A 21471-nucleotide genomic window follows, 5' to 3' on the forward strand; every position below is an offset into this window, starting at 1 on the left:
AGTCCCGGTCCCCCTTGCCCGAGTTGCAGACCCCTGCCCCAGCACTTTGAGGGGATCTCGGTCTCCCCACCCCAGCTCCTTGAGGAGGTCCTGGTCCCCCACCCCAGCTTCTTGTGGGGGTCTCGGTCTCCCCTGCCCTGGTTCCTTGAGGGAGGTCCCTGCCCCTCAATGCTGGCTTCCTGAGGGGTCCTGGTCTCCCCTGCCCTGACTCCTTGAGGGGGTCCCTGTCCCCCTTGCCTGCGTTGGAGACCCCCGCTCCAGCTCTTTGAGGGGATCTCAGTCCCCCCACCCCAGCTCCTTGAGGAGGTCTCCATCTCCCCACCCTAACTCCTTGAGAGGGTCCTGGTCCCCTGCCCCAGCTCCTTGTGGGGGTCTCAGTCTCCCCACGCCAGCTCCTTGAGGGGATCTTATTCTCCCCAGCCCTGGCTCCTTGAGGGGGTCCCTGCCGCCCAGTGCTGTCTCCCTGCCCCATCTCACTCCTTGAGGGCGTCTCGGTCTCCCCTGCCCCGACTCCTTGAGGGGGGTCTCTGTCCCCCTTGCCCGAGGTGGAGACTCCCACCCCAGCTCTTTGAGGGGGTCTCGGTCTCCCCACCCCAGCTCCTTGAGGCAGTCTCCATCTCCCCACCCCAGCTCCTTGGGGGGGGGTCTCGGTCTCCCCTGCCCCAACTCCTTGAGGCAGTCTCCATCTCCCCACCCCAGCTCCTTGGGGGGGGGTCTCGGTCTCCCCTGCCCTGACTCCTTGAGGGGGTCCCTGTCCCCCTTGCCTGCATTGGAGACCCCTGCCCCAGCTCCTTGAGGGGGTCTCAGTCTCCCCTGCCCCAGTTCTATGAGGGGGTCCCAGCCTCCCAAACACCAGATTCCTGAGGGAGTTTTGGGCTCCTCGCCAGGCTCTGGGGTCCTCCCACGGCACCCCTGGGCTCCTCCACACGAGGGGTTCTCAGAAATGTGGGGTTTCTTTTCTGCTTAAACTTCTCAGCTGTTTTTTGGTTAACGTGCCCTGGCAGCTGGGCATTATTGCTGAGATTTGTACATTTGCTTGAGTGTTCCTGATCGATTTCTAGCTGGAGATTGAGCAGTGTGGAATTGGTAGGAGTATTACAGAAGTACTGTAGTAATTGCAGCCTTCCCAGGATCACAGTTATGGAGATTAAAAAATCCCTCCAGGATCATCATGTCCAATCTGTGTCCGATCCCCACCCTGAGCACACAGTGCCACCTCCAGGGATGGGCACTCCAAACCCCCCTGGCAGCCCCTTCCAACCCTTCCCATGAGGAAATTCCTGCTGATGTCCAACCTGAGCCTCCCCAGCACAGCCTGAGGCCGTTCCCTCTCCTCCTGTCCCTGTTCCCTGGGATGAGATCCCAAATCCCCCCGGCTGTCCCCTCCTGTCAGAGAGTTGTACAGAGCCTGAAGATCACAGACACCACTTTTTTTTTAATATATTTTTATTTATTTTTTATATTTTATTTATTTTTATTTATCAGCAGTTTGTGGAAATAAATGCACCTCCTACATCTCATTAGAGAGGTCTCATGTTCCGAAACACCACGGATGCCTCCAGCTCTGTAACTCCCTCTGTACCAGGTGAAATCCATGGCTGCTCGTGGGGAGCCGAACGTTGTCCTGGACTTTTTACACCGAATCAATTCCTGCAGAGCGGCTGGCAGGGTCGGGCAGCCTGTGCTGTCCCAGAGCCTCCCTCATGCAGCACTCAGCGTTTTGCCTCCATCCATCTCTCCGCAACCACGTTACTGCTCAGCGCTCCTTCCACAGCTCGGTGTGGGGAGCCTCCTTTCCTGCATGCCGAGCACTCGGCGGTGTGCGGGGGCCCGCGGGGCGGGTTCGGCTCAGGGGAGAAGCGGGGGGAGCGTTGGAGCTCCGCAGCCCCGGGTGCGGGGGTCTCGTAGGGCGGGTTTGGCTGAGGGGAGAAGCGGGGGAGCGCTGGATCTCCCAACCCCCTGATGAGGGGAACCCACGGGGCGGGTTTGGAAGAGGGGAGAACCGAGGCTCCGCAGCCCCAGGCGCGATCCCGCCCTGGCGGCCTCCTCTCCCCCAGGCCGAGCACTCCGCGATGTGCGGAGTCCCGCAGGGCGGGCTCGGCTGAGGAGAGCAGCGGGGCGAGCGCGGAGCTCCACAGCCCCGGGTGCGGGGTCCTGTAGGGCGGGTTTGGCTGAGGGGAGCAGCGGGGCAGCTCCGCACCCCCTGATGAGAGGACCCCGCGGGGCGGGTTTGGCTGAGGGGAGCAGCGGGGCAGCTCCGCACCCCCTGATGAGGGGACCCCGCGGGGCGGGCTCGGCTGAGGGGAGAAGCGGGGTGAGCCCGGAGCTCCGCACCCCCTGATGAGGGGACCCCGCGGGGCGGGCTCGGCTGAGGGGAGAAGCGGGGGGAGCCCTGGAGCTCCACAGCCCCGGGTGCGGGGTCCTGTAGGGCGGGTTTGGCTGAGGGGAGCAGCGGGGCAGCTCCGCACCCCCTGATGAGGGGACCCCGCGGGGCGGGCTCCGCCGAGGGGAGCAGCGGGGCAGCTCCGCACCCCCTGATGAGGGGACCCCGCGGGGCGGGTTTGGCTGAGGGGAGAAGCGGGGCAGCTCCGCACCCCCTGAGGAGGGGACCCCGCGGGCCGGGTTTGGCTGAGGGGAGCAGCGGGGCGAGCGCGGAGCTCCGCACCCCCTGATGAGGGGACCCCGCGGGGCGGGCTCGGCTGAGGGGAGCAGCGGGGCGAGCGCGGAGCTCCGCACCCCCTGATGAGGGGACCCCGCGGGGCGGGCTCGGCCGAGGGGAGCAGCGGGGCAGCTCCGCACCCCCTGATGAGGGGACCCCGCGGGGCGGGCTCCGCCGAGGGGAGCAGCGGGGCGAGCGCGGAGCTCCGCGGCCCCGGGCGCGATCCCGCCCCGGCGGCGCTGCGCAGGCGCGGGCGGGCGGGCGGCGGGCGGGGGCCGTTCCCGGGGCAACGGCCGGGCCGGGCCGGGGCCGAGCGGCCGCGCTGGGCAGCGGCACCCGCCGGGAATGGGGCCCGCGCCGGGGCCCCCCCGCCACGATGCTGCTCGGCAGGAAGCCGGACGGGCCTCTCGCAGCCGGTGAGCAGGAGGAGGTGGCGGCCGGGGGTCCCGCGGGGCTGGAGGGAGAAGGGGGGATGCGGTTTGGGTCGGAGCCCCCCCGTGGTCCCAGCCGTCCGTCGGGTCTGTCGCGACAGGCGTCGCGATTTGAAGTTCTTGAGCAGCCGACAGCGAGAGACGCCGCCTTTTCTTTTTTATCCCCACGCTGTTGCAGCTGTAATTCCCGCATCTCATTTTTAAGGGATAACCTGCTTTAAAGGCTAGTCCTATCAAGGGTTTAAGTGTTTGCTCGTTTTCTGCTCGTTTGGGATTATCCTGATAAAGGGGAAGCGAGGAGAATGTGGTGAATGATTCTTAGGGATGTATTTTTTTGCAGTGCAGAAGTTGATTAACAAAAAGGAACCTCTAAATTAAAAGTATCTCGAATTAAGATTTCCCAGAAGCATTGCAGTCCTGCGGTTTGAAAATTCAGTTAAATTCCAAAGATCGTTTAATGAATGAAGGAGAGTCAATGATTTTACAGACTAAAATGTGCATTTAAGCTTTTGGCTCTGTCTCTCTCAGTGTGAGTTGTTGTGAATAACTGGTTTGTGTGTGGGACCATTCCAGCCAGGATTGCAGATGGATTATACGACTCCTATATGAGGATAGATGAGTGTAGATACCCAGAGCCTACAAATGAAGAACGGAGCCCTTCGGGACTTCCTTCCCTTTCGAGACCTCATGTGAGTATTTTAAAGTGATCTGTGTCTTCACGTTGTGCTGTGTGGGAGTGAGAACTGTGCAGGAGTCTGATATCTCCCTACAGAGAATAGATTTTAAAAGTGGGATTTTGCAGCTTTGTAGTGGCTTCTTAACATAATTGTTTGTTCTGAGCACGAAAATGATGTGCTGCGTTCAGTGCAGAACTTGCTGGCAGCCTCAGGAGTCTCATCTTGCTGCCCTCAGCTTGTGTTTTAATAAAAAAAAAATACTTTACAAAGGGTTGAAGCGTTCTGCCATGTCACCTTGTACTCTGATAAGTCAATCTACACATGCTTTGCTCTGCCTCCTCCTGCACGTTTCCATTTTAGTTTCCCTGATGAAAATTCTGACAGGTAAGTATGTAGGAGCAGCAGAAGGAGCAGTGTGAGTCTGTGTGGCTGCCAAACATCTCACAAAAGTATCTTTCTGCTCTGAAAACTTGGGGCATTATCTGTCACTTCTTTTGCTACCAAAATAGTCCTTAGGACCTGAAGGTGTTGCTGGACTCTTTCATCATGGCTCTGTTCCCTCAGCAGATGTGCAGTTGGGAGATTTTTTTTCCCTTTAATTGGTTCAGTAGTGCTCATGTTCAGCTGTACTTTTGTACACTGATCTGTCCTTTAGACGGGTTTTAAATGTGTTCTGGCTCTTGTTGAGTTCTGACAGAAGGGAAGGAGCTTAAGCTTAAAAAAAACACCTCTCACTTTCTAAAAAGCGAAAATAGACATTGCCCTAAGATGCATTTGAAAATCATCACCTTGTGGGATTTTGTTGTAACAGATTCAGTCTGTGCAAACTCAGAGTCTGTTTTTTTTCCCTTTTTGGAAATGTTGAGGGGGAACAGAAGGAATTTGGAGTTTTGTTGAGCAGAAGAATTGAAGAGTGTTAGGTTGGGTTTTTTTGTTTGCAGCTGCAGTGTTTTAAGCTGTAGTGTGACTTCATTTGTTCATAGCTGAATGCAAGTCAGTAGAGTGGAACTATCCAGTGAAATACAAATATAAACCCGTGAATATATGAATATTTTGTTTGACTTGTCTTCATCTGTGGTTTTTTTTTGTTTGTTTTTTTTTTTTCTTGAAGCCTGTTAACTTCTTAGGGCAAGATTAAGGATTTACAGCATGCCCAGTTTGCGTGGTGATGTGTCAATAAAATCCAACTTCAATGGTATCAGGCAAACAGGAGCTGAGGCTGAAAATGGTGGTGCTGAGTTTTAATGGGAAAATACCTGGAGTTTTAGGGTTTTTTTGGAAGATGTTTTATTATTATGTAATGTTACATGAGAATTGAGGAGTCTTGGTGACTGCAGCTGCCCATTCCTTCATCTGAGCCTGAAGGAGAACAGAGTCTGTCTGCTTTGAGAACACATGGGCTGAATTCAATCTGTTTAATTCAGTGTTCAGAGCATCTCTTCAAACCAGTTTGTGTAAGAATTTGCAGTAACTGTTTCCTTGTCAATGAAAATGAAGTTTTGTCAGGGAGACTTTTCAACGGGGTGCCACTGGTGTTGTCAGCCTCATTTCTTGCCTGCGCTTCAGCAGTAAAACCAAAACACTGTGGAGGCTGGGATTTGTGAAATAAAGCTGTTAAAAGAAAGCTGGTGTTACCCAGGAGTCATCTGAGTGCAGCTCTTCTGAGTTCAAGTGAAGATGGAGCTATATTTGTGTCTCACCATCATGTGGCAACTGATTTTGGGAGTCCTCTAAGAATGAAAATTGAGACCTTACTACCGTTGAGTCAGGTTTGAAATCCAAAGCCGTAATTCCTTCATTAAGAAATCATTCCAGGATAAATGGAATCATGAATTGCTGGTTTATTTAGGGATTCAGAGGGACAAAATGTTTGCTATGAACAAACAGCAGCACAAGCAGAGCTGCTACTGCTCTTGGGTAGAGAATATTTGAACAAGTGTGACCCTAATTCTGTGTTTATATTCTTCTGTTTATTTGTAAACTTTCTGTTTGGGTCTGCTGGACTGAAGAGTCTTTGAGGCAGCTCTGAAAAAATGTCATTCTTATCTCAGAGGTTCAGCCAGGCTCCAAAAAAAAGGCGTTTATTCCCAGTTACCAGGGCTGGGCTCTGTTGTTTTTATTTCAGACTCTGGCTAGGCGTGTCCTTCCCAGTACGCTGCGTTTTGGGGTTGATAGGAGGAGTAGAGCTTGGTAGGATCTCTCCATGTTGATAAGAACTGGCTTCTGAAGGGAAATGCCTTTTTTTTGGGGCTTGTGAGCAAGAACTGACGTTTCAGGGCAGCACCAACAAGCAGAGTCTTTTATAAGCTGTGTGTAGTTGGCTTTGGGGAGAACATTCACTTCCCTTATTTGCTGACCCTGCTGAGATGTTGGACTGGATGTAACTAAAAAGGAATTTGGTTTTATTGCCCTGGGGCAGCAGATTTATTTATATATATTTTTTTTGTTTGATTCCTGTGTAGTTATTTTGGTTTTCAGGGATTTGGTTTGGCATGTGTCTGAGATCTTTATTTTTAGATTAAAGGACAAAATGGAAAACAGATGTTGCTGCTTCAGTCAGGGCTTCTTCAGTTCTGCCTGGGATGGGACAACACCTCTGTGCTGCCTCTCAGCAAGGAGTGCCAGCAAGCAGGAAAAGGAAAAACTGCTGTGTTGGTGGGGAACTGACCTCCGGGGCGTTCAGCATTTACTAAATAGTAAAAATGACAAGCCTGGAAAACTTCACAGTGTTTTTCTCACCTTGTCGGGGTTTGTTTCAGATGTAAATATTTTAGCACATGGTGGTAAGAGGGAGTGCTTGCAGACTGCTCTCAGCTGAGTTGGAGTGGGAGTTGTTCCTGGTTATTCAAGTCTGTGTTAAGAGAGTTGTGCAGCTCTCTCTTCCCTCTGTGGCAGTGCCAGGGTCCAAGGGAATGGCTGGAGCTGTGTCAGAGGGGCTTAGGTTGGATAAAAGTTCTTCCCCGAGAGGGTGGTGGGCACAGAACAGGCTGCCCAGGGCATGGGCACAGCCCCAGGGCTGCCAGAGCTCCAGAACAGCTCTCAGGGACTGGGAGGGATTTTGGGGTGTCCTGTGCAGGGCCAGGAGTTGGACTTGATGATTTTTGTGGGTCCCTTCCAGCTCAGGATATTTATAATTCCACCATGATATCAAAGAGAGGTGCGGATAATTTGATGATGTTTTCCCCTTGAAATTAAAACCACAGTTAATTTTTTCTGCAGGATGGTTTACCTTGCTTTGCCCTGTCCTCCTTCTGTTCCTTGTGCAGCTGCCTCACACCAGCCATATGTCACCTGCTGGTGTTGCTTTGTCTTCCTTTGGCAGCCTGGCTGGGCAATCTTCCTGCCACTTCTCTGCACATCCACGTTCCTTTCCGTGCTGCAGACAGGTGCAAGTTGCATCTGTTGATGGTTGTGCTGCTGCACCCACGTTTGAAGCTAAACATAGCTGTTCCCTGGCCCTTCACAGGCTGGAGTTAGGTATTTTGTGGTTGTTTGAGTCTTTGGCTGTCTAGGGTTTCCCCTTCTGGATTTAAAAGCACATGTGCTGTTTCAGGGAGTTGCTTTCTCTTTGTGTACCCTTCTATAACCATGCTTGTAACTTAATTTAGCTCAGCATTTTATATTTGTTCCTAATAAATGCCAAACTCATCCGTGTTACTGATTTTCTGTTGGTAGTGATTTTATTTTTAACCTGTGCTTTAAAAGATAAACTAAGCTTCTTTTTCCCTCGTAGGTTTCTATCAACAAACTTATAATGAAGGATCACCCTCTGGCTGGAAATCAGGTCAAAGTGGAGCAGTTATTTGAGGATTCTGGCAACAGAAGGAGCAGCACTCTCCAGTCTGCAGGCCTTACTCCAGAAAGATCTCTCCCTTCCCTGACAAAAGAGAAAACCCTAGAGAGCCTGGGTGCTAGAGGCAGTGGAAGCTCCTTGAAATCACATAAAGCCATCTCCCAAGCTCCAGAGGAAGCTGTCAAACAGTTCAAACATCTGCTGTCAGCTTACGAGCAGCAGGAGATCTTTAGTTTCTCTGAGATTTACTTTGTGGGGCCATCTGCCAAAAAGAGGCAGGGGGTGGTCGGCGGCCCCAACAACAGCGGCTACGACGACGACCAAGGCAGCTACATCCACGTGCCCCACGACCACCTGGCTTACAGGTATGAGGTGCTCAAAATCATTGGCAAGGGCAGTTTTGGACAAGTTGCTAAAGTCTACGATCACAAACTCCACCAACACCTGGCCTTAAAGATGGTTCGCAATGAGAAGAGGTTCCACCGGCAAGCTGCCGAGGAGATCAGGATCCTGGAGCACCTGAAGAAGCAGGATAAAACAGACAGCATGAATGTGATCCACATGCTGGAAAGCTTCACCTTTCGGAACCACATCTGCATGACCTTTGAACTCTTGAGTATGAACCTGTATGAGCTGATTAAAAGGAATAAGTTCCAGGGCTTCAGCCTCCAGCTGGTTCGGAAGTTCGCTCACTCCATCCTGCAATGTTTGGATGCCCTTTATAGAAACAAAATCATCCACTGTGACTTGAAGCCAGAAAATATCCTCCTAAAACAGCAAGGGAGGAGTGGAATCAAGGTTATAGATTTTGGGTCCAGCTGTTTTGAGCACCAAAGAGTCTACACCTACATCCAGTCCCGGTTTTATCGGGCGCCAGAGGTGATCCTGGGCAGCCGCTATGGGATGCCCATAGACATGTGGAGTTTTGGCTGTATTCTGGTGGAGCTTTTGACTGGCTACCCCCTTTTTCCTGGAGAGGACGAGGCAGACCAACTGGCCTGTATCATGGAACTTCTTGGAATGCCACCTCAGAAGCTTTTGGAACAATCCAAGCGAGCCAAGAACTTCATCAACTCCAAGGGTCACCCGCGTTACTGCACGGTGGTGACGCAGCCGGACGGGAAGGTGACCCTGAGCGGGAGCCGCTCGCGCCGGGGCAAGCTCCGGGGTGCCCCGGGGAACAAGGACTGGGTGACAGCTCTGAAGGGCTGTGACGACCCCTTGTTCACTGGTTTCCTGAAGAACTGCCTCAGCTGGGATCCTTCCACACGAATGATTCCCAGCCAGGCCCTGCGGCACCCCTGGATCTGCAAACGGGTGTCCAAAGCGGCCGGCTTGGAGAAAAGCTCCAGCAGGAGGATCTCCAGCTATTCAGGTTCCTTCCAAGGAATTGCTAACAAATTGCCTCCCGTGGCTGCAGTTCCCAACAAGCTGAGGGCCAGTCTGGCCACTGAGCCCAGTGGCAACATCCCTCTGTGTACTGTGCTCCCCAAACTGGTCAGCTAGTGGGGAGTGGGCAGTGGTGGGTTCCCAGGATACACCCTGTGTGTGTTAGCTGTCTGCTCATGCTGTGGGAGGAAATTAAATGCAGGGGGTTTTAATGGATTTACTTTTTGGTAGGGGCTCAGCCTGGAATATTGGAAGATCAGTCACACACGTGCACATTAAAGGGCTGATTTTATCCAGTTACTTCACTCACACCTGGTGCATATTCCACTGCTGAGGGTTCAGCTCAGCTGGGGAGTACAGAGACAGTTTGGCTGATGTGCTGTTTAAAAACTCTCATTTAGAAATCAAACCATTTATCATGGTTCAACAGGTTCTTTTGCTTAAGGCAGGAAAGGAACTTGATTTAAACTCTGTGTTTTCTGTTATCTCTAGCTGAATTCTTTCTGTTCCAGGGGAAAGTTTTTAAATCTCTTGTCAAAAGCACAAATGCATTAACGTAATGCATTAGGAACTTACTTGCAAATTGCTTAAGTTTGAAGAATTTTATTCCTCTGCATTGCTTTTCCCTTAACTATCCTGGATATTAAAAACTGTGATGGGATGTAGACACCAAAGGAATTTGTTATTGGAAAAGAAAATACTCAGATGGTAAGATTTCAAAGCAGCATAGAAATGCCATGAAACACAGGATATGTGTAAATGAAGCTACTAATTTCTGTAACACTTGCTATTTCCCCCTAAAAATCTATGGAAAGCTTGTAGGGGAATTTGGGATCAGGCCTGGTCCATCACAAGTGTGAGCCAGTTTGTTCAGGTAATGATTAAATTATCTGTTTCTTTGGAGCTCGGATTTCCATCATCAGTTCTGCCAGATGTGTGTCTTTGTTTTTTCTGTGTTTCTAAAACAAAAATGTTGAACTTCAAGAGCTGGTTTATATCCATGTTTGAGATTCTGGTAATTGCAAAAAATTATCTCTTTGTGTAGAGTGAATTCAGTTGAATTACATGAAGCTCTTTTAATAAAAATGCAAACATGCCACCCCTGTCAGACAAGTAGAACTTTTTCAGGCTAAGGGCTGTGACTGGAAAATGAGGGAGGGGGGGAAACACACATTAATAATTGGGAGTGTGCTCTGAAATCTCAACAAAATCTCTGGAAACATAACCAGGAAAGACTGATAAGGTGCAAGAACTGGCGGATCCAAATGGAAATATTTTCTGGGAAGAGCTGCTTTGTTTCTAATTGCCTTCCTTCAGGCCTTTGGGTGCCTACATGTTCTCATTTTTGAACTCCTTGAGCTTGTATTTCCTCTTCCTTTATCTTCCCAGAACATGCCAGGGTGGTGTGAGCTGTCACAGCCACAGCACAGCTTGTTGGGGTTGTTCCTTCTTGCAGCCTCATGGCCTGAGTCCATCTCCAAAACCATCTGATCCCTTGCCAGGTGCCTGAACAGGACTTTAAATGCAATTTGGAGCTTTTATGAACGGAAGGTTTTAAATGTGAGGACTTTCTCTGCAGCAGGTTTTGAATGCTAAAGGAAGGAGACTCAATATGTAAACAGAGGAGTCACCAGGGTGATTTTAAAGATGAGGAGACCCTTCCCCTGAGGAGATGGAGCTGCTCTGGCCCCTCGGGGTCATTATAGCACTGGGTCTGCAGAAAACCTCAAAGAGACTCAGACAAAGCTCCAAAAGACTTCAAGCTGAGGTTTCCAGATTCTCGTGTGTGGAGCTTTTCTGAGTTGTTTTGTTTTGTGTCAATTCAGTGAGCTTAGTAATGATAATAAAATAACATTCTGTCCCTTATCCAGCATGGATGGGCTGCCATGGGTCACTTACAACAACACAGGGCTGGTAGGTTTTATTCTGCTAGGCTGAGTGAAGTTTTATTGAAATGAAGAACCAGGAAAGTGGATTCTGGAGGGAAGCAGCAGAAGATACCACTGATTTCCAATCTCTAAGAGATCTGGCACGTTTTCTGAAGCCAGAAATCTTCTGCCCTTTACATTTCTTTTTAACAAAGCACACCAGGTGAGAGAGCAGAAAGGAACCTTTCAGGAGCAATAGCTTGGTAGGAATGATGCATAGAAAAGGATTTTATAGAGAAGATAAGGTGATGATGTGCTGGAGCCTGGCAGAAGGAGCAGTGGTGGTGTGCTGGGAGCTCACAAGCAGGGCTCAGGAACACACAGCAGGTGTTCAAAACCATTTTGTCTACGAAAAGTGTAGAATAATGCTGATAATTCTGTGACTTGTGGGAAGAAATGACTGTGAGGGAACTCCCCCTGTGGCAACCTTTGGTGCACAGTGAGTAATTTTGCTTAAGGCTGGGGCTGTGAAGCTGCAGATAAACCAATTAACTGGCAAACCCATGGCTTTTCATCTAGAAAATGTGTTCAGCATGCCCTGACTGTCCTGACTGCACGAGGTGTTTGTTTAAGACTTGCTTTTACTTACTTGGTACTGCCATATTTGAAAATCAAATATGTAGTTAAGTGAATTGCGAATTTGGGTGAGAAGGAAAAGCAGCCTCAGCAAATATTTACTGGGCTGGAAATTTCTTCCTAACCCAGGAAACACAGCTGAGAATATTGGGGTCTTGTTTCCAATCACTAATCCCCAATTTCTTCATAAAACATTTGCTTTTGGTGAATTGTTTGATGCAGAATTCCCAAAATGGGAGAGCCCTCCAGGTGAGGCAATAAATATCCTCTGAGGAATCATCCCTGCAGCCCCTGGAGTGGTTGAGTTCCCTGGGAATTGGAGCAGGAGTTGTCCAAGCCCCGCGTGGGGACCCTGGGCTGTGTCACTGTCATTTATCAGGGGCGGTCATGGCCTCGCTGGCTGTGCTCGCCAGATATGGCCAAACCTCAAAGTCACGCTTGTTTTTGGGAAAGCCAGACCCTGGTGAGCTCTGAAATCACCAGAAACCATCACATCATCAGCTGTGCTACTGCTGAGGATGTTGGAAGTAGCCTAAAATTAACAGTGAATGGATAAAGAGCAGTTTTTATTTTTGAGGCAGCTTTGCTTTGTTGAGCTGCCAGCTCTGGCACCTCAGTCGTATTCTCCTCGGAACACATGCAAATCTCTTGTGTTTGCAGCAAATCAGGCATTTCTGCATTTCTAAAAGTCACCCACACTTGTTGTAAAATGCTCCTTAGAGTGTTTTACTGCCCTGTGAGAGGTGCAAATAACAACTGTTCATTGCCTGCAGTTCCAGCTCCTTGGCTCAGCAATATTTTTATATAAATCAATGACAGTGCATGAGCAGCACATCTGAAAGACCCAAACCTAAATCTAGAGATTTTCTGGGTAGCACAGACACTCCTCACTGGTGTTTTTTATCCTCCCAGCCTGCTGGAATGGCAATCCTGGTTGACCAGTGACCAAGAATTCACAGCAGATTAATGACACAGATTTAATACAATGTTTGTGGAAAAGTGAGTGATTGCTTAGAATTTTTTTTTTACCTCTTAGGGTTTTTGTGCAGTTGAAAACTTTTTAAGCAGTTGCAGAACTTTTTGGCAATGATGATCATCTTCAGAACTACCTCTCAAACAAACACAGGGTCCCTTCTAAAGGGCTGCAGGCTGCAGCTCTCCTGGGTTTTTACTTGTTTAATACCAAAAGCTGTCCTGGCTGTGAAATGTATATATGATGATCTCAGCAATGTCTTGCTAATCCCAGGCACACAAGCAAAAGGCTGATGCTGCACCCAGAGATCTCTGCTGAAACGCTACAAATCCCCTGCCTGCCAAAGTTTAATTCTCTTGTGGAAGTGGAGAGCTGAAATAATATGGAAAGATCTGTGGGACTTGGGTGCAGCAGCAGCTGAGACTGGAAACAAACCCTGCTCAGAGACTTTAATGAAAAATCCTGGGGCTGCTGCACGTGCTGAAAGCTCTGAGCTGTGGGCACCTGGCAGCTTTGGCTGTTGGGCAGTGGGATTTTATATTTGGTGCTTCACAGGATCCTGGAATGGTGAGGCTGGAAAAGCCCTCCAGGATCAGCAATTCCAACCTGTGCCTGATCCCCACCTTGTCACCCAGACCAGTGTCCAGTCATGGGACACCTCCAGGGATGGGCACTCCAAACCCCAGGGATGGGCACTCCAAACCCCAGGGATGGGCACTCCAAACCCCAGGGATGGGCACTCCAAACCCCCCTGGCAGCCCCTTCCAACCCTTCCCATGAGGAAATTCCTGCTGCTGTCCAACCTGAGCCTCCCCAGCACAGCCTGAGGCCGTTCCCTCTCCTCCTGTCCCTGTTCCCTGGGATGAGATCCCAAATCCCCCCGGCTGTCCCCTCCTGTCAGGAAGTTGTGCAGAGCCTGAAAACCACAGACACCACTTGATTTTAATTTTTTTATTAATTTAACAGCAGTTTGTGGAAATAAATGCACCTCCTACATCTCATTAGAGAGCTCTCATGTTCCAAAACACCACCGATGCCTCCAGCTCTGTAACTCTCTCTGTACCAGGAGAAATCTGTGGTTCCAGAACATTTTTCTGGATTTTTTTTATTCCAAATCAGAGGGGTTGGCAGGGTTGGGCAGCCTGTGCTGTCCCAGAGCTCCCACATGCAGCACTCAGGGTTTTTCCAGCCTCCATCTGCCTGGCTGCAGGCACGTTCCTGTTCAGGGCTTCTTACACATTGCAGATGTTCCAGCTAAATGTCAGCGTGCTCAGAATCTGCAGGTTTGCCTTTTTATTATGAATATTGTGATGAGGTGTGACAGGGTGGGGAATGTGGAAAATACTGGAGGTGCATGTGGATGTAAGTGTGGAGGAACATTCTGGAAATCAGTCAGCCTCAAACTATGTATCTAAATGTAATGAGCAGATTTCTTGAAGTTGTACTTTGGATCATTTTTAAAATAAATGCACCATTTTCTTTAGCAATCGAGTGTGCAAAGTCTTTGAAGTCCTTGATTAAAAAGAAAAAGTAATAATTATATTTCCAGATGGTGGAACTTACCTTGTGCTGGCAGACATCACCTCCTGTGGCATCTGCCTGGAGAGGAGAGAAAATTGTCACTGTGTGAGTGGGAGGTTTCTGTGTCTGTGCTAAACGTGATGAAGCTCTGCTCTGACAAATGTTCCCCTCGTTAACAGTGCTGTAATTAGAACACGCCAGAGTTTTGCCATGACATTCTTCAGTTGTCACTTTCTTATTCAGCCCTCTGGAGAGCTTTTTAAAGCCCAGAATCCTGCTTATCCCCAGGCTGAAAGGAGAAATCCAGTAATAGCCACTTAGGGAAGATTTGCTTTTATTAGAAACCTATAAATGGGCAACTTACTGTACACAAGTGGATATTGGGATGGTTTGAAGATGAAATCATGCTCCAATAAAAAGTCTCCAGCTACAACCTGGGTGATTAAACCATGTGTGTTACACACACAGAGTGTGCAGACAGCACAGTGAATTGTTTACCTAGTTTTAATGCGGGTGAACAACAAATATCTGATTGTTTAAAAGTTTGCAAGCTGAAAACAGTAAAAAAAAAATATATGCAGAGATTTAGATGTCTTTGTGGCATATGTATATAAATGTGTAGCTCTGTGTTCAGCCTGCTGTGAGTCCATGAGACACTCTCTGAGTGACATTTTCTCAAGCACAGCACCTCAGATTAAAACAATAAGCTTATCTGCCCTTCTGTAATGCTTGTTGATGTAACATGATAAGGGATTGTCTCCCAGATTCTGCTGTCTGAGCTGCTCCAGCAGCTGTGAGGGGAAATAATGTTTGGTGCCAGTGGAGGGCTGGGGAGTCCAACACCAAAGCTGAGCCTGTGTCTTTCTGCCTGGCAAAATTGTGCTGAGGGATGTTGGTAAAAACCTGAATCTGCACGAGGATTCACAGAATTCACAGAATTCACAGAATTCACAGAATCACCAGCTTGGGAGAGACCTGAGAGATCACTGAGTCAGCCCAGCCCCAGCCCCTCAACTCCACCCTGGCACCCAGAGCCACAGCCAGGCTTTGTTAAACACACCCAGGGATGGGGACTGCACCACCTCCCCGGGCAGAACATTCCAGAACTTTATTGTTGGATTCAGTCCTTTCCTGACCCAGAGATGCGGCAGCTGAGAGGTGTTTTAAAAACTTTTATTCCATTTTCAGTCTCATGTGAAAGGTGAGACAATACAGATGTTATAATTCACACATCACAATCAGAAGCCAACTATTTCCTAATTCAATACATTGTAAGTGCTTCTTGGCCTATCAGCTCTAGCCACACCGTGCTGTAAATGCCCGATTCTCTACAAATTCATTTTTGAATTTGAAAAAAAAGAGCCCAGCCCCAGCTGGGCACAGGCACCTTTCAGGAGCTGTGCAGAGTGACAAGGTCACCCCTGAGTCTCCTTTTCTCCAGGCTGAGCACCCCCAGCTCCCTCAGGGGTTCCTCACAGGGTTTGTGTTCCCAGCCCCTCATGATGGGGAGCCTGGAGTTTGTTACTCCCGTGGTGTATTCCAATAATTATTAATTATTAATTGTTATAGTGATAGGACAGGAGGGAAGAGCTTCAAAGTGGAAGGGAGAAGGGTTAGATTGGATATTAGGGAAAAATTCTTCACTGAGGATGGGGAGTCCCTGGCCCAGCTGTGGCTGCCCCTGGATCCCTGGAAGTGCCCAAGGCCAGGCTTGGAGCCACCTGGGACAGTGGAAGGTGTCCCTGCCATGGCAGGGGCTGTGTGAACCAAAGAGGAGAATTCTGGCCCTAATTATATTTCCTTTAAACATCAGCGAGCCGGCTCGGAGTGCTGGTGCTGGGATGATTTGTCTGATGGGTTTTGTAAGCTCAGCTCCTCGTGGCACAGGTGAGGGGCGAGTGGTGGCAGCTCGGGGTTTCTTTCCTCTCCCCTTGTCAAATTACTCTTAATGAGCTTTGCAAACACTTTTTGGGGCAGCCAAACGCCTTTCCCTCTGAGGGGAACATTTCCCTCTCTTCGCTTGGATTTTGGGTGTAAAACCCAGGAATGAACACGTATTTCTTGACCGTTTTTTTTTCCTGTGGTCCCATCCCTCTGTCTCGGGTGTTTATAGAGAATGATAAATGCGATTTCCTGGGTGCAGATGCAGACACAGACATCAGGGGAAAGCTGAACTTATAAGGAGTGGCAGGAGGGTTTGGGATGCGGCTGTCGGGAGCCGCAGGGAGAGGGGATTTTTGGCACCAGCATCTTTCCCCCGCCTCTCGCAGACAGGGGGATTTAAATAATTGCTCCTTAAGTGTGCTCCGGCTTGTTTCCTTTGTCTGCGGGGATGGAATAGCTGCCCGAATTAAGTCTGTCCATTCTTAGAGGCTGAGAGGAGCTTTCCAAAGCCGAGGCAGAGGCAGCCCCAGCCGCTGGCAGAGGAGCAGAGCCATGTAAGGGTTTGCATTCCTTCCTTGGAGCTCTGGAATTCGGCTCTACAAGCACAGCAGTATCGCCCAGGATTGCTTTGCTGGGCTAGTGGGTTGGAGGTTGGAAGAAAGAGAGCGGGATGACAATAATTAAGTGTAATTAAGCATAGCCGAGAAGGGATTGAGAGCAATAAAGCACACACCTGATTAGGGACTCCTGGAGGTACGGAGCGGTGCCACAAACCACGCTGGATTTAATAGGAATTTATTGCGTTTTAATTGTGGGGACACATCACCTGCAGTGTGTTGGGTAGGGGGGATGTGAGCGAGGGGCTCTCCAGATGAGAAATGACCCAGCCAGGTCTTGCCCTGGGTGGTTTTTTGGCCGTGAGGCAGCTGCTGAGGACGTGGAAATGCAAGAAGCCGCAACCAAGAAGCTGCTGGCAGAGCGGAGTTCAGCTGCCGTGGCCTTCAAGGGCTTTGTGGTGGGCACCCACGGGAGGATGATCTCGTAGGGCAGGGAAAAGAATTGGGAAAATGATTTCCACCCTGCCACACTCAGCAGCAGTCTCGGAGTTCAAAGTGGTGGAAAGTGAGGAGACAAAAGAAGGATTTAACTCAATCCTGTGCCAGGTCTGACCAAGAATGCCCGAGGTCCGTGGCCATGGCCTGGGCAGGGCAGTGCCACCTCCCTGTGACCCCGTCCTGTGTCCTGCCACTGCCACAGCCCCCGGTGACAGCAGCAGCAGCCACAGGAGCTGCCAGGCTCTCCAGCAGGTGCTAATGATGGATGGCATAAATGGAATTATATGTGAGGTGTGAGCAGCCAGCTGTAAAGTCATCAAACAGGAAAGGTCGTGCAAGTAATTTACACCGGAGCTCCTCTGCTCCCAAAGCCACGAGCACGAATAAATGCAGGCAAGCAAGCAGAGAGGGATGATTTTTTTTTTTGTCTGAGGCTGACTCTGAGACAAGAGCTGCAGATCCCCCATGGATCAATTCCCTTCGTTGTTGTTCTCCCATGTGGAGCTCAGCCTCTCCATGGTTTGGATGCTGTCGAGTCCTGCCTGACCCAGGACAGAAAGAGGCGGGAGCTGAGCAGCTCCTGCAGCTCCTCAGACTTCTGGAGGAGCCTGGAGAAATGTGCTGCCCACCTTTTCATGCTCTGTTTGTTCTTTGGACGAGATAAAAGTGGAAACAATGAGGGTGGTTTGAGCTGATTTTCCTCCTTGCTGGACGTGCCCCACAGCACCTCACCACCTCCCCACGGGAGCCAGGGCACTGGGAGGGGGGAGCTGTGCTCTCCAACACTTCTCAGACATTTGCAGCCTGGTGATCTTCAAAAATGCCACTTTAACGTGGTGGCTGGTGGGGCACAGGAGCAGGAGGCTGGACACGCTGGCAGTGCCAGCTGGGGGAGCTGGGGGTGTGTGGTCGGAGAGGGCGAGGAGAGGGAAGCTGCTGGTTATTTTGGGAGGTGCAGGAGTGGAGCAAACAGCCCAGCTTTCATTTTCCAGCCAGCTGGTGCTGATTCAGGAGGTTTTAGCAGTGCCAGCTGCGTGGGGCTGAGCTGATGGGGCCCTGGTGACATGGCCCGGCCGCAGCGTTTCGCCTCCCTGGCCATGTCACTCCTCATCAGGGGCACTGACTCTGCTTCCAGGAGGAGAAATTCGGTGACAGGAGAGGCAAGAGAGAGCCAGAATCTCCAAGCTGGATTTTCTTCTTCTTTTCCCCTGTCTAATGGATCACATGCTTTGCTATAAGCATTTCCAGGCCCCTCTTCAGCCCTGGCAGGACTAAGCGTGGTCCTTTGACACATCCCCATGTGATGGGAAAGGCATCAGAGTGACACAAACCTTTCTAAATAGTCTTTGATGATTTTTTTCCCCCCTATTAAGCTAAACCCAGAGCTTCATGCATCACCTACACTGCTGGGTCTAGTTACACCAGGTGGAGAAATTGGCCTTTATGAGCTGCTTTCCCAGGTTCTGGTCTCGTTCCACAGCCCTTTCTGGCAACGTTACAGAAAGATGTTTCACCTTCCCACGAGGCCACAACAAACACAGCTTTTGGTGGGCCCAATTTCACTCCTTTCCCTGTCTCCAACCTCCCTGATGCCATTTGCAGAGCTCTTCCCACATGGCACTGCCAGGGGATTAAGTGCCACCAGCAGCAGGGCTGGCGGGTGTGGGAGGTGGGAGCTTTGTCACGGCTCTGTCCCAGCCACGGGGTGACCTTGTGCTTGATCCTGTGCTTGCAGGAAGGATATTTTATACATTGGGCACTTCAGCCAGGCCATCTTCCCTGTTTTCTGTCTGCTGACCTTGGAGCTTGCTCTGTCCTCCTGCATCGTGCTGCTCCAGGGGTCTGTGGGTCCTGGCTCCTCAGGGTCCATCTGAAGCAGCCCAAATCACCCCTGACTCCATTCCCCTGTCCACAAGGTGCAATAACAGCTGGAAAGGGACTAGAACACAGTGGTGTCTCCCAAATATTGGGATACACCTGGTTCCAGCCTGTGCCTGCATCCTGTTGGCCCTGCTTTGTGCTGGACCCAGCATTCTCCATGCACCCCAGCATCCCAAAGCCTGTGGTACCTGAATGTCGCTGTCGAGGCAGGACGGGAATGAAGAGACTTGACTCAGAAGGCTGCTGAGAGTAAAACTCTGAATTATTCAAAATACACCGCTCTTTATACAGAGCTTTGTGAGGGCCAACTCCATTTGTCCTGAAGTGAAAACAACTTATTCCGTTGGTGTACAGTGCTTGATGCACAGTGATAGAACTTAACTATAAACAATGTGAACAACAAGAGAGATAAAGAATTATTTACATTCTTTCCCAGGCTTTTTGCCTGGCGAGAAACTCTCAGTTTCTTTCTTTGACTGAATCTGAGACCCACACCTGAAAGGGCAGCGAGGATGCTGCTGGGAGCCCCAGACCTCCAGGGAACCATCCTGCTGCCACCTGCATCCTGTGGATGCTCCGGGGAGCTCCCAACCAAACAAAAAACACTTTACAACAAAGACTTCCCACCCCACCCCCCAAAAAAAAACCAACACACACACACACACAAAAAAAAAAAAGAAAAAAACAAACAAACAACAACAACAAACCAACCAACCAACAACAACAACAACAACAACAACAAAAACCCAAACCAAACACCCCAAAAAGAGAGTCCCGGCTCACCTCCTGCCGTTGCTGTGTTGTGGTTGCTAACAAACAGGTTTATTTCTGGCCGCCCCACATGCCAGCTCGGGCCGTGCAGCGCGGCCCCGGCAGCCGCGGCGGCTCCGGCCGCTTTCGGCCCCAGGGATTCCACCGCAGAGCCCTGCCAGCCGCTGCACAGCCAGCCCCGCGACTGTCCCCAAGCCGGGACTGTCCCCAGCCTGCGATTGTCCCCAAACCGGGATTGTCCCCAACCTCCGATTGTTCCCAACCTCCGATTGTCCCCAAACCGGGACTGTCCCCAGCCTGCGATTGTCCCCAAACCGGGACTGTCCCCAGCCTGCGATTGTCCCCAAACTGGGACTGTCCCCAACCTGGGATTCTCCCCGACCTGTGATTGTCCCCAAACCGGGATTGTCCCCAACCTCCGATTGTCCCCAAACTGGGACTGTCCCCAACCTGGGATTCTCCCCGACCTGTGATTGTCCCCAAACCGGGATTCTTCCCGACCTCCACCTGTCCCCAAACCGAGACTGTCCCCGACCTGCAATTGTCCCCAAACAGGGACTGTCCCCAAGCCAGGATTGTCCCCAACCTCCGATTGTCCCCAGCCCGGGACTGTCCTCAAACTGGGACTGTCCCCAAATTGGGACTGTCCCCGACCTGCGATTGTCCCCAAACGGGGATTGTCCCCAACCTCCGATTGTCCCCAAACCAGGACTGTCCCCAAACCGGGACTGTCCCCAAACTGGGGTTGTCCCCAAACTGGGATTGTCCCCAGCCTGCGATTGTCCCCAAATCCCAACCCAGGGCTGCGCTGTTGGGGTGGGGTACTGCCACCTTTGGATTGTCCCCGACCTGGGATTGTCGCCAAACTGGGGTTGTCCCCAAACTGGGATTGTCCCCAAATTGGGATTGTCCCCAACCCCTCACCTAGGGCTGTGCTGGTCACTGTCACCCTCAGATTGTCCCCAAACTGGGATTGTCTCCAAACTGGGATTGTCCCCAAATCCTGACCCAGGGCTGCACTTCTGGGGTGGGGTCACCGCCGCCCTCGGATTGTCCTCAAACCGGGACTGTCCCCAAACTGGGGCTGTCCCCAAACTGGGATTGTCCCCAGCCTGGGATTGTCCCCAAACTGGGGTTGTCCCCAAACTGGGGTTGTCCCCAAACTGGGATTGTCCCCAAACCGGGACTGTCCCCAACCCCTCACCCAGGGCTGTGCTGGTCACTGTCACCCTCAGATTGTCCCCAAACTGGGATTGTCTCCAAACTGGGATTGTCCCCAAACTGGGTTTCCCAGGGCTGTGCTGCTGGGGTGGGGTCACTGCCACCCCTGGGATTGTCCCCAAGCCCAAATTGTCCCCAAACCCCAATTGTCCCCAGCACCTCAGCCAGGGCTGTACTGGTGGGGTCACTGCCACCCTTGGATTGTCCCCAAACTGGGATTATCCCCAAACTGGGATTGTCCCCAGCCTGGGATTGTCCCCAACCCCTCACCAGGGCTGCACTGCTGGGGTGGGGTCACTGCCACCCCTCGGACTGTCCCCAACCCCTGCCTCCCTGTGCCCAGCCCACTGCAGGGGCTGGGCTGGGCTGGGAGGGTCTGTGGGTCCCTGCTGGCGCCCGGTGCCCACCCTGACACGGGGACACAGATGACAGTCGTGTCCCCCAGCCGCCGCAGGTCCTTGGGGACAGGCAGGGCAGCAGCAGCAGCAGGGGCTGCATGTGTCCCTCTGGATTAGGGCCAGCCCAGGAGCCGATGATGCTGATGGGGCTGATCTCCATAATCTTGTGGCACAAATGCCTCCTCTGCCAGCAGAGCAGGGGGATCTGGGTTCTGTGTGGGTGCCAGCAGATGGGAGGGTTCTGGGAGGTGGCACGGACAGGAGGCACATGCAGGGCTCATGGGGCTGTGCCAGACTGGGTTCAGCTGGTGGGA

General features: G+C 51.2%; 1 protein-coding gene and 1 long non-coding RNA gene across 4 annotated transcripts; one reads left to right on the top strand and one right to left on the bottom strand.

Annotated features, from left to right (window-relative positions):
- The first annotated feature begins 2964 nt into the window (after positions 1-2964).
- DYRK3 (dual specificity tyrosine phosphorylation regulated kinase 3) lies at positions 2965-13913 on the top strand. Of its 3 annotated transcripts, none has more exons than XM_021535308.3 (3): positions 2965-3075; positions 3664-3779; positions 7501-13913. In XM_021535308.3, exons 1-3 carry the CDS (start codon positions 3036-3038, stop codon positions 9064-9066), a joined length of 1722 nt encoding a protein of 573 aa, XP_021390983.2. In that variant the 5' UTR covers positions 2965-3035; the 3' UTR covers positions 9067-13913. The 3 variants fall into 3 exon arrangements, with proteins under 3 accessions (XP_021390983.2, XP_085417498.1, XP_085417497.1); XM_085561372.1 differs by having other exon boundaries at positions 3668-3779; XM_085561371.1 differs by lacking the exons at positions 2965-3075; positions 3664-3779 and adding an exon at positions 4956-6076.
- A 1191-nt stretch (positions 13914-15104) lies between these two features.
- On the bottom strand, positions 15105-19585 carry LOC146765286 (uncharacterized). The gene is made up of 2 exons (XR_014950170.1): positions 19551-19585; positions 15105-19148 (listed from the first exon to the last, which is right to left on the bottom strand). It is a non-coding gene; the product is annotated as an uncharacterized LOC146765286 (long non-coding RNA).
- Between the last annotated feature and the right edge of the window lie 1886 nt (positions 19586-21471).

The sequence above is a fragment of the Lonchura striata genome, chromosome 26 (genome assembly GCF_050655825.1).
Source record: "Lonchura striata isolate lonStrDom1 chromosome 26, ASM5065582v1, whole genome shotgun sequence".
NCBI classification, from domain to species: domain Eukaryota; kingdom Metazoa; phylum Chordata; class Aves; order Passeriformes; family Estrildidae; genus Lonchura; species Lonchura striata.